This window comes from Xenopus tropicalis, chromosome 3, assembly GCF_000004195.4.
Source record: "Xenopus tropicalis strain Nigerian chromosome 3, UCB_Xtro_10.0, whole genome shotgun sequence".
In the NCBI taxonomy this organism is placed as follows: Eukaryota; Metazoa; Chordata; class Amphibia; order Anura; family Pipidae; genus Xenopus; species Xenopus tropicalis.
Window position 1 is genome coordinate 55,434,035 of NC_030679.2, and position 11,629 is coordinate 55,445,663.

Consider the following 11,629-nt stretch of genomic DNA (forward strand, 5'->3'; position numbering starts at 1 on the left):
CAGTTGTCAGTAAAAAAGGTTGCATTGTGGGATTAAAATGGCAACTTACCAATTTTGCACATAACGCTTTTAGATCTTTTTCCCCAATTGGTTGCCCTTCAGCTACTGCCAAGCGACTTAAAGTTCCCTCAGTCCCGCTCTCTGCCTATGCCAGCTTCCCAGAAATATGCACATAAGATATATAAATAGAGAAACTAATAAGATGCAATGATTGTGGGAACTAAGGGGGCAATGTACCAATCTGCAGATCAATACTGCTCATTTGCAACACAGACCAGGACCAGAAAGGAAAGGATAGGAAGGGAATGAGACGGACTTGTGTCAGTGCACCTGCGCTCTCCCTATGTCAGCTTCCCAGAACCGCCATCCTGCTACTTGTGCGCTCTTCTCCAGTGCTCTTCTACAGTGTGCTCATCTCCGGTGCGCTCTTCTGCTCTGCTTGGCGCCGCAGTCGCGCCAGTGACATCACGCGCCCCCTTCAGTTACTCATGGCCTGATCTTAGACCTTGTAAGATCAGGCCATGAGTAACTGAAGGGGGTGTGTGACGTCACTGGCGCGACTGCGGCGCCAAGCAGAGCAGAAGAGCGCACCGGAGATGAGCACTGGAGAAGAGCGCACAAGTAGCAGGATGGCGGTTCTGGGAAGCTGACATAGGGAGAGCGCAGGTGCACGGACACAAGTCCGTCTGGGGGATCGGCACAGTCAGCACAAAATATCATACTCGAGTATAAGCTGAGGGTTACTTTTTGAGCACATTTTTAGTGCTCAAAAACTCGGCTTATATTCGAGTATATATACGGTAGTTAGTTTTAACTATATGTATAAGGTAAATATAGCCATTGCTCTCAATTGTTCATTCCACCAAATATGACATAACAAATGCTTATGCATGAACTGTATGCACAGCCAGTATATCTATAAATGACACTGTCAATCCTTTTTTTATTTTTTCAATTTTTTTAAAATCAGATTTTATTGTTTCCAGTTCCAAAGTTGACATCTGTGTATATTATACTATATAAAAACAAATATCAAATGGATACATGAGCATTAGTCAGTGGTTAATTTAATTAATGTAACATGTTATAACCTCGTTTCTCTGGCTCATAACATGTAGTCCCTTGAGGTTGTATCCTTGTACACCTTACAAAATCTAACAAATAACAAATATCAATACAATATGTATGTTTTACCATTTTACTTCTAGATTTAAAAATGATGCAATGCAAATCTGTGGATACAAAAAGGAATTGCACTGGTCTTAATAAGGACACACATACAATAGATGCAGCAATAAATGAGAAAAAGTGACATGTTGCATCATCATGGATTTGAGACTAGTCATTTACCAAGACCCTGGCCAGAAGTGCAAGAGCAGTAAGGGGCACACTCTGGTAGAGGACACTTCTGTTTGAGGCCTGGCTGCCCTCTGTACTCCACAACAGATAAATAAATTCAGCACAAGGTGCAAGTGTCTGCTGGCTCAGGTCTGCCCTGTCCTTATGATCTGTCACCCCCTGTCTAACCCTCATAAATACAGCACTGGCCAATGCAGGCAATATAACTAGAGTTAAAGAAGGATGCAAAGGGCAAAAAAAGTCAGGTAGCACCCATTTTTTGCACTTTGCCCTTTGCCTTCCACATTAATAGCAAATGGAACAATAAAAACCACAGCCTAAATTCCCTTGTTTAAAAAAAAAAATCATAATGATAATCTAGTAAGTGTTTTTGCAAGTTTCATTCCAGCAAAACTTGCAGTACCAGAGATTTCTAAATAACAACTGTTTGAAGAAGCCGAAAACATATCATTAGATCTAGTGGGATAGGTGGCTGAACTTCATTCCCATCCAGGCGCAGGTAACGGAGACGGGGTCCATGAGGGAAGTGTGGGTCAAATTCTTCTTTCACAACTTCAGGACAAAGAATATTTCCATTTATGTCTGTAAAACACAAAAAGGTCGTTATTAAAAATATTTTTCACAAAATTCACACCTTATAAATTGGAAAGTATGCATGCAGGCCATGATAAAAATGGAATGCTCATGTTTTTCCTATAAGAAAATAGTAGGAAGCACACCCATTTCCATCTGCTTTTGAGTCTTAGAATTAGAACATACTGGAATACAACTGGGAACATTTATGAATGACTGAGATTTAGTTTCCTGTGCTAATTCTAGTAAAAATGTTTCCCCAAAGCAAATTCTTTTTCCCATTTCTTAAAAGTTGCTGCATACAGTTTTCTTGCATTTATTTGCACTCAAAAAGCCCTATACTAAATAATTTTTCAATGTTTCCCTCATGGTTTTAGTTGGCTTATAATAGCTGCTTTATATTAGAACATGGCTAACATCAGAGGTCTTAACCATTGCAGACCCTAGCAAGAATACATTCTTCCCGCACTTATGTTTCCAGTAGTCTTTAAGCATTGCCTTTTTATTTTGCAACCAGGAAAATGAGCCAGCAATGAATTTAAACAAGTTTGTTTTTGGTGGAGTATCAAAACTCTTCAAAGAGAATATTTTTTGCCCCTATACTTGGGCCAATGATAATCACTGGGGTACATACCACCTGATCCCTCCTGAATGGACAGTAGCCTTGTCCTTCTTTTGTTCTGCTACAAAACCTCTCACACTGGGATCTCACACTTCTCTTGCTAAAGACTTGCTTTGATTTTTACAAGATCTATATACTTACTAATACTACACCCAGATAAATTCCACTACAACCATTATTTTGCCCAATGACATCGAAACATCATATAACAAATATTTACAAGGTAATAAACACAGCACATGTAGACAACTTCTGCTTTTTCATGCAAATGAATTCAAAACAATAAAACAAGTGCATAGTAATAAAAGGTAAGAATCAGTGGATATGATAATACTAGAAAAGGGGTTTTAATCTTATGACCATATCCACTACAGTGCCTTGGAGGGCATTTTAGCTAATAATTCACCATATTACTAACCATAAACAGCAATTTCCTAGGAATACTCCACTGTGTAGTTAGTGAACAAAACAGCATGATGCACTTGTGTACTTTCCACATCATGGAAACTTTAGACTATAAAATAATTGTGCCGACACACAATGCCCTTACTTTACCCTTGAAAACAACAATCCAGCTTTCTTTGCTAGATTTACAGTGTAGCACAATCAAGCTCCAAGTTTGTACCGGATACTGGAGATATCTGGTACCATTTATAGAATTAGGTGCATCTGGGTACAGGTACGGCACATAGGCCGTGATCACAGCAATGCATACAGACTGTTAACAGGCTGAAACATTGTGACATCTTCTAAAGGCCATTAACCTTATAAAACTTAACACAGCTTATCCAAATATGTAACAGGCAGGACATAGGTATTTGCATGCTTTTCGGCTGTATGTCATCCAAGTGAAACAGCGCTGACAAGGGAGCCCTGTCCTTTACACCATGCATAAGTACAGGTATAAGTACAGGGCTTCTTTGCTCAATGCGTCGTACCCTAAACTGTCTCAATTTTTCACCTATTTCATAGTCCATGCACCTACTGTATGTCATAGTTAGAAAAATAAAGATATTTATATTTACTCCTTGCAATAGTGAGACTTGAGGTGGGATGCCAGTCTTACAAGATGGCAGAAACATGCACTTTCCTAGGGGCACCACTGTCTGCTGGGTCTGGCAAATAATCTTCTGCATGAAAACTGGAAATGAGACAACATAAAGGGGCCTGGAACTGCCATTTCAGGTGGCAAAATGACCCAGAATAATTCTGAGTATAGTGGCAAATAGCTTTTTATCCCATGGGTACTATGTGATTTAACATGTTCAAATAACAAAAATTGCACCTCTCTTGATTTATTTTAATGTTAAGTACAACATATCTCATTATCACTGTTTTAGGGGGGGGATACGTAGAAAACTGATAGACTTTGCATATGCGTGTGCACACAGTTTCCTGTACGATGATTTATGTCATGTTATTCTAACACGCATGCCTATTAAATTCAGTATATTGGTTTGTATTTATATTGAAATCAATATCATTCTGAAGCTTTAGCTTCACAGCGCCAAATACAATTTTATTATGGGCTGAAGTAGCACATTGAAAATGCAGGCCCTCCCATCAGTGTTTTATAACTGCAGTTCCTTATAGTTATAATGCAAAAGGGGGTTGCAGCTGTTCAGTTCTTCTACCAACAGCTGTAAAAAAGGATTTCTTCTGAAAGAAACAATTTTAAAGATATATAGTTTACCTCCAGCATGCTTTAGACATAATATATAGCTTACAAACTGAACATAAGCAACCCCTCCATATTTTACATTTCTAGTATCTGTCAAAAGCTAGGCTTGATTATCGAATATTTCTATCTACTTCCCTGAGGGATGCAGATGGGCTTGTTACAGACTTGTCCAAGGATGTAAATCCTTTTTAAAATGTATCCTTGTTAAAAAAAATTGCCTGCAGAAATGGTCTTAAAACATGATGCTTTTTCAAATGTATCTCCTTTGGTTTTTGCAGGGCACTTTAAGGTACAGTATTACAAAGTGATGTAACTAACCTACATTGCTGGAAAAACCAAGAGAAGTTATAACCATGGACACCCTGAGAACACAAACATCCTGTATGTAGTGATTGATGTTTCTCTCACCCATCCTCCATGCACTGGCTGACTATGGAAGTATTCTCTTCTCTATTTGTGAGCAAGTTCTCTACCATTTTTTAACTGTAAATGGCTAACCAGAGTTAGAGTTAATGAAAATAACAATGTGTACTGTGTATGTGTACATTATAAAAAAAGTTATAGATGAAATAGTTGAATCCCAAAAATCAAAAAGTAATCTTATTTCAACTGCAGATTAAAAAAGAACTGCAGATGTTTAAAACAAGAAGAAATTATTGTGTATAAGTAAATTTATATTATATTAAAAAAAGTTTCAAGTATTATACACTTGATTGTTTCTAAGAAAATACATTTATACCTTCTTCATTTATACCAAGAATAAATATAGTCCAGGGTCATTTAGGGAGCTTTCTTCAAAGTTAAACCATGTTGAAATTGTTAGAATCCTGCCACACGGGGCAAATTATTAGCCTGCACACAAACACAGGGCAAGAATCCACCCCTATGCTTCAAAAAGCTTATTGATGTGTCTGCATCCTGAGCCATTGCATCTGCCGGGGTTCAAGTACATGGAGCCGATTTTTGTGTGAAACTGCAGTGAATACGCCCCATGTGGCCAGATCCTTACAATAACTATGGTAGATCCGAGAACCGGCTTTGTGATGTTAGCATCCTTAATTCAGACTGCCTCTTTGCCTTCAGTGCTAACAAAGAAACAGGTAAGTTATCACCATCTCATGATGAAGCTCCCACGCACCCATACGTCAGAATACATAATTGGACATTGGCAATGATGGATAGTAGACTTGCCTGCAATCATCTGCTTGTTACAGTTCAGTTGCTAACATTATAACACCCATCCCTGCAGAATTTCTAACCAAAGCAGTATCTGATTACATTGGGTGACAATCATTTTATGTTTTATCGCGCAATATAAATCTGACATAATTATCTGTATTAACCATAATTATCAGTCAATGTGCTGTTCTGAGCTGCTGTTTCAGTGACTCCATTAAGTTTTCAGTCTCAAAAATATACATTCTGGGTGAGCTGATACAAAGGAAGTCTATATATATATAAACAAATCATATTTCTAATACAATACAAAAAATGATATGTAAAAAGTTATTTAAGGAGAACTAAAGCCTAAATAAAGAAGTAGTTGCCCAAGGCAACTACAGCCCTTTAGCAGGGAATATCTGTGAATAATCTCTGAATATGCCCTCAGTAGCTCCTTCTTTTCTGCTGATTCACTGCTTATGCTCTGTGCTGCTGTCAGTTACAGAGCTTAGAGCCTGACTTACAATATACTGTATATAAAATATACCTGTAAATGTCATGATATAAGACTGATTAATAATTATTTCAACTTTTCATTACATGGTAGCTCAGAAACCAGTGCAAGTTTTGAGTAATCAACCCAGTAACATCAACTTCTATCACAGATGAGCTTCATTTTCTGATAATGAATTCCCATGATCCCTAAGCCTAGCATGTCAGCAGCTGCCCAAACATACTGAGCATGTGCAGTGTCACTGACACTCACAAAATAGCCTAACAAAATGTAAAAGGGCCAGCTTCTGGGTCAGGGTTATTACTATTATAAGGATGCTGAACAACTAGGCTGATGCAGTCAGTTCAGTATATAAAATACACAGTTTGTAGGGTTTATATCTCCTTTAATGGAGGCAGTGAGTAGCTTGTTATGCTGTAACAATAGTCTGACCGATTTTAGGCTAAGACAACTAAAGTGCTTTTACCATTTATAATTCTTCAAAAAGAAATCATATCAGAAGCATAACGCTGTGCATAAAATTTTGGTGGATATATACCAGCATTTTACAATAAACAAATCAACATCAAGAGTTAAACAACCTTCTCTTACAAAATAAATCTGATATTAGGAGACTTTTAGAACCACAAATTATGCATGACTGCAGTGCTTGTGATGCAAAAGGATCATCCAATCAGAATTGGTATTGGTTGCATTAAACATTTTTGGTCATCCTTAATGAGCACTAAGGGATGCAAAATCACACCTTTTAGTGCTTGTTCAAGAAGCACTTGCAACTGGGGTTCTAGGTCTTCAGAGTTTCCACAGCGGCCAGCATCAATTAGCTCAGTGTATTTGCACCTTAAGAACTGGGCACAGACATGATTTTGATAACAAGCACCAGGAACTACAACATGTTGATCAAATATTTTCAGCACAATTGATTCGATTCAAATTGAAGCACACACACTTGAGCATATTTTAGTGTATCAGACGCAATTTCAGCAGATATTACGCCACCTCATGAGCATAATTACATTGGAATTGTGAGACAAAATGCTGCACTTTGGGAAAGAAACATGGTGATCTGGTCATGTGAAATTGCACACTTGTGATGCCTGCCAGCCCCTGTTGGGACCTTAAAGAACCAAGGGATTTGATTAGCTTGACCTATAAGAAGGAACAATCACTTTTCAAACATTGCAGAAACAGTACACCCCATCTGTACAATGTTTTGGAATTCCAGTTTTACTTTTCAGCAGCTACCTGGTTGCTAGGGTCCAATTTACCCTAGCAACCGGGCAGTGCCTTGATTGAGAGACTTGAACATGAATAGGAAAGAAATAATAAAAAGTAACAAAACAATAAAATTGTAGCCTTGCAGAACAATATTTTTGGCTGCTGGAGCCAAAATTCTTCAAAAGCTTTAGTGACAGATACATAGAAATGACCTATCCCACAAATGCTTTTTTTATGGTGCTTCAACTATATAAACCTTACTACCACTACTATGTCCCTCTGTTTTGTATGTAATAAGCACAGCAGACATATTTTGAAATCTATATCTTCAGTTATAGAGAAACTTACTTTTTATCTTGTTGTGATCAAGGTGAAGACGCTCCAAATGGCCATTGACAATGGGCACAGCTGTCAGCTCATTGTAAGATAATTGCAAGTCTAATAAAGATGTGACATTAAATACGTTGACTGGTACACCTGTATCTGATAACTTGTTGTAGTTTAACCGAATAAAAGTTATTCTTGGTATGTTATTAAAGTAGTTCTTTGGGATTTCTTCAATGTTGTTATTATCTAAATACAATTGAACAGTGTTTAGAGGAAGGCCTGGTGGCATTTTCTTGAGGGAGTTCTTAGCCAAGTTGAGTTGCATAAGACTCTTTAGGCCATTAAACACATCTGCTTGAAAGGAACTATCTGTGAGCTTATTGTGATGTAAGTCTAATAAAGTCAAATTCCCTAATTTACTGAACACACCTTCTGGAACCTTTGAGATTTTATTCCTTGCCAATCGAATTTGTTCTATACTTTCTGGCAGTGGTGCTGGTACTTCTTCTAGGTCATTGTCATCTAAATATAAATAGAGCAAGCTTTTTAAACTTTTCAGCAGACTTTTACTGATGTTTTTGTTGCTTAACTTGTTTCTACTTAAATTAATCCACTTAATTTCAGTAGCATTAGCAAAGGATTCTTCTTTGAGGGATTCTATCAGATTATTATGTAAATATAAATACCAGGTTCTTGATGGTATGTGTGGTACTTCTTTTAGGCCTTTGTTGTCACAATATATAGCATGTGGAAAACTAGACGGGCATACGCATTCTTTGGGACAGTCGATGGAAAATAAGGGGTAGGTTCCAAGGTCCGTGTAATCATAGGCTTGCGTCACAGAGTGAGTAAAGGAAAAAATGATCACTAGGAGAAACAGAGGTCTGCAATATTGTGCATCCATTGGTGACCTTAAAGAAAGATAATATTGTCTTTTAATGAAATGTAAAGTAATTGAATATATAACTCATATAAACTTTAAACATAATTTGCAGCCTCACTAAAAGATTCTCTTTTTTGCTCGAATGTGGAATCTAAGTGATGTCATTAAGGAAAACTGAGAGAAGTGGAATGGGTTGTTCTGAATTTTCTTCACTGAACTCTCTGTGTGGGTAGTTGCATAAAGCCAAAGGGAGTACAGAAAATAGAGATGTCTTTGTTCAAATCAGGTAACAGTTGTCAAATGTATTCATGCTTATGGCTTCTAATTCTCTAAAGGAGGTGTGGGGGGTAGTCATCTGGATAAAATTTCCTATTAATATTGTGTACTCAGACATAAGGGATCAAAGAACATTTAAACAGCTGTTCCATGAGCATGGTCCACAAACTAAGATAATTTTGCTTGAGCAATCCATTCCCTCCAGCTATTGCACTGTTTTAAGTAAAACAATATTTTTAACTATTTATTAGAATATATTCTCTCATCTGAAACCTGGTAGCTAGCAAAGGAGCCTTTATTGATAAAAAATGATTGTTTATTTTTTCTCTTCTATTTGTTATGCAGAATTACCCTAAATAAGATACACTTATAGAACATACAATAGTTGTATAGATACTTAATTTAATAGTTGGCAGTACATTAAAAATACATTTTAACAATAACATTATTTTTGTATTCACACTTACAATGTCTGTATATGGGTGTGAGCAGTGTATATGTGTGATGTGTGTGATGTATAGAGAAAAACATATATCTAGTACACGTTACTAAATAGAGAAGATTACTTTGCCATTTGTTGCAAGCTGACTATAAACTAGTTATATATAACTGACTATAACTTTAACATTAAGTTTAAACTCAACAGTTCAGCAATTAACTTTACTTATAATTATAGTTAATTGGCACATTAATACGGTACTAAGGATAACTCTTACACTACACTGTATAAAAGGGAATAACAACCTTACATTGTTTCCCAGCAATTGGACTCCAGCCAAAAAGAGAAGCACATTCTGAGAAATACAAAATACACAGAAAATATACAAAGTATATCTATGTTAGAGAAAGCCCATTCAGTACCAAAAGCAGTAGAAAAGAAGCATTATTTTACCTTGCAACTGTTGGATGCAGAACTGCTTTCTTACAATATAGTTTCTGATGCCTGTATGAATTCACCTTAAAGTGGAAACTCTTGGCTGCCAGCAGATTGTTTTGATCCTATCCCTTTGAGGTTTAACTGCCTATTACAGCAAATGTGCTCTCTCAGAAACCCAACAACCTATTCTAGTGTTACTGTGTTTAATAATAATAATAACCAGCAGCCTTTGTTTCTATTGAGCTGATGCTTTAGATTAAGTCTTACCTCTGTTTCATTGGATCTTCTGTTCTTAAGTGTTGGTCACTGGTCAGACTAGAGTTTGACTGAAGCAGAATGCCTAACATAGTGAATGCTGCCTGTCTGATATATATGCACCAGTGACTTCAACTTTTAACCCATAAAACAACTTAAGACACCTCAGTACCTAACCCATCAAAACAGAAGCATTTTTTCTGGTATTCTTATAAGTTTGCTCCAGGGCAGCCTGCATTCAACTTTCACAGAATGCCACTGTAAAAATTAAGCATTGTGTAAAACAAACTTTTTTTTAATTATGAATAAAATCACAGTGAATAAAAAACTTGTATTTTGTGATAATATTACAATATAAAAATGTAATGAGAATTAAAAAAACAGCTCATGTATGAAAATACCTTGTCTATTTTTGATAGAGAGCATCTTTGTGGCTTCTATTTCTATGCTCCATTTTGTACCAGGATAAAGTATGAAAATAGTTAAAATATTTTTTTTAACAGCAAACTAATGTGCCTACAATTTCATGCACAGTATTATAATTAGGAACAAAAACTACTGAAAAGTTTCCAGTAAAATTGTTAGATCCCTGTCACACAAGGCATTTCTCCACTGGAGAACAACATGCTCATTCAGCTTCTGCCCCTTGTATATGAGGTACAGTATGGTAATTGCCGTTAATGAAAGCTAGCTGTCACTGTGCACAGAGGGCACATTTTGGCCTAAAAAAGATAAAGTGTACTTTGTCTGGTTGAAAACCACCACATATGAGCTGTGACAGGCAGAATGCATGACAAGGGTAATGTCAATGTTGAGGCCCCTTTGCCTGACAAAACCACCCATCACTACCAACATATTCAAGCAGACACCATGTTGGATTGAAAAGGCTGCAGCCAATTTATTAACAACAAATTTACTTTGATATAACCTAGTTATATGATTATCAATACATAGTTAATATAAATATCAAAAATCTGGCTCCCCCTACTAGCCGCTGAAGGTTGCTCTTGTGGGGACTTTAGCAAACCTGTCAAAATCATAAGGCCAGTCTTCATAGACCCCCCCAACATTGGCTTATAGCTGCAACCACTAACCTTCCACCTAACCTTCGACCTTGCCATTAGTGCAGAGAATCCAGCCCGATGACCATATCTCAACCCCTAATAAGAGAGGGTGGGGGCTGCTAAGGTAAAATGGTGCCTGCTATGTTTTTATTAAAAACTTTACAAGAAAAGATTAATATAATTCAAATTGACATGCCGGTCAATAATCAGATAATTTCTGAACCTTTTGCCAAAATGTTTCACTTGGAATGTGGGTACTTGAAGCTTTCACAGTCTGACAGTTTGCAAATGCAGCTCAAAATGGGAAGCATGCCCAGCAACAAAGCAAAATGTAAAACTTTATTTCATGGTGCAAAATGTAGATGGCATGCACAACCATTTGGAGGGCTGCTGTTTCCATTGCTGCACTACTACTCACAGCAATCTTAAACATATTACGTATATCTTTATTTAGAAAGTGCTACTTATGTACACAGCACTATAATGTGGAATAGATTAATACAAACATGGGGTTATTAAGATAAATACACAGTATAGCAATAAATACAAATAAATAAATAAATTCAAATAAATACAAGATACAGTTGCAATAAGTTAGGCGTCAAAGACACAAGAGGGTGGAGGTCCCTGCCCTGTAGAGCTTACAATCTAGAGTAATACACATTTTGGATTTTGGTATTGTAGGTGGAGCCAATTGGGGGAGCTTCAGGAAAGGTTTATATACACTTTTAATAGCTGTATTCCCTTTGGAGCAGATCAACCAATATATCATATTTTCTCATATGTGACTATTTAAGTGGTTTCCATGCTGTCAACTTC

General features: G+C 36.8%; 1 protein-coding gene across 2 annotated transcripts; it reads right to left on the bottom strand.

The window, feature by feature from the left end:
- Positions 1–952: 952 nt before the first annotated feature.
- Positions 953–9,866, bottom strand: kera (keratocan). Of its 2 annotated transcripts, none has more exons than XM_002937068.5 (3): positions 9,759–9,866; positions 7,477–8,366; positions 953–1,941 (listed from the first exon to the last, which is right to left on the bottom strand). In XM_002937068.5, exons 1-3 carry the CDS (start codon positions 9,836–9,838, stop codon positions 1,772–1,774), a joined length of 1,140 nt encoding a protein of 379 aa, XP_002937114.3. In that variant the 5' UTR covers positions 9,839–9,866; the 3' UTR covers positions 953–1,771. The 2 variants fall into 2 exon arrangements, with proteins under 2 accessions (XP_002937114.3, XP_031754768.1); XM_031898908.1 differs by lacking the exon at positions 9,759–9,866 and adding an exon at positions 9,507–9,664.
- Positions 9,867–11,629: the final 1,763 nt, after the last annotated feature.

Excerpts from the sequence above, each read along its gene's own strand:
- kera (XM_002937068.5), bottom strand. The coding sequence starts at position 9,838 with ATGTTAGGCATTCTGCTTCAGTCAAACTCTAGTCTGACCAGTGACCAA. Across the intron at positions 8,367-9,758 it reads GAAGATCCAATGAAACAGAG|GTCACCAATGGATGCACAAT; the intron begins GTAAGACTTAAT and ends TCTTTCTTTAAG. Across the intron at positions 1,942-7,476 it reads TGATCACAACAAGATAAAAA|ACATAAATGGAAATATTCTT; the intron begins GTAAGTTTCTCT and ends TGTGTTTTACAG.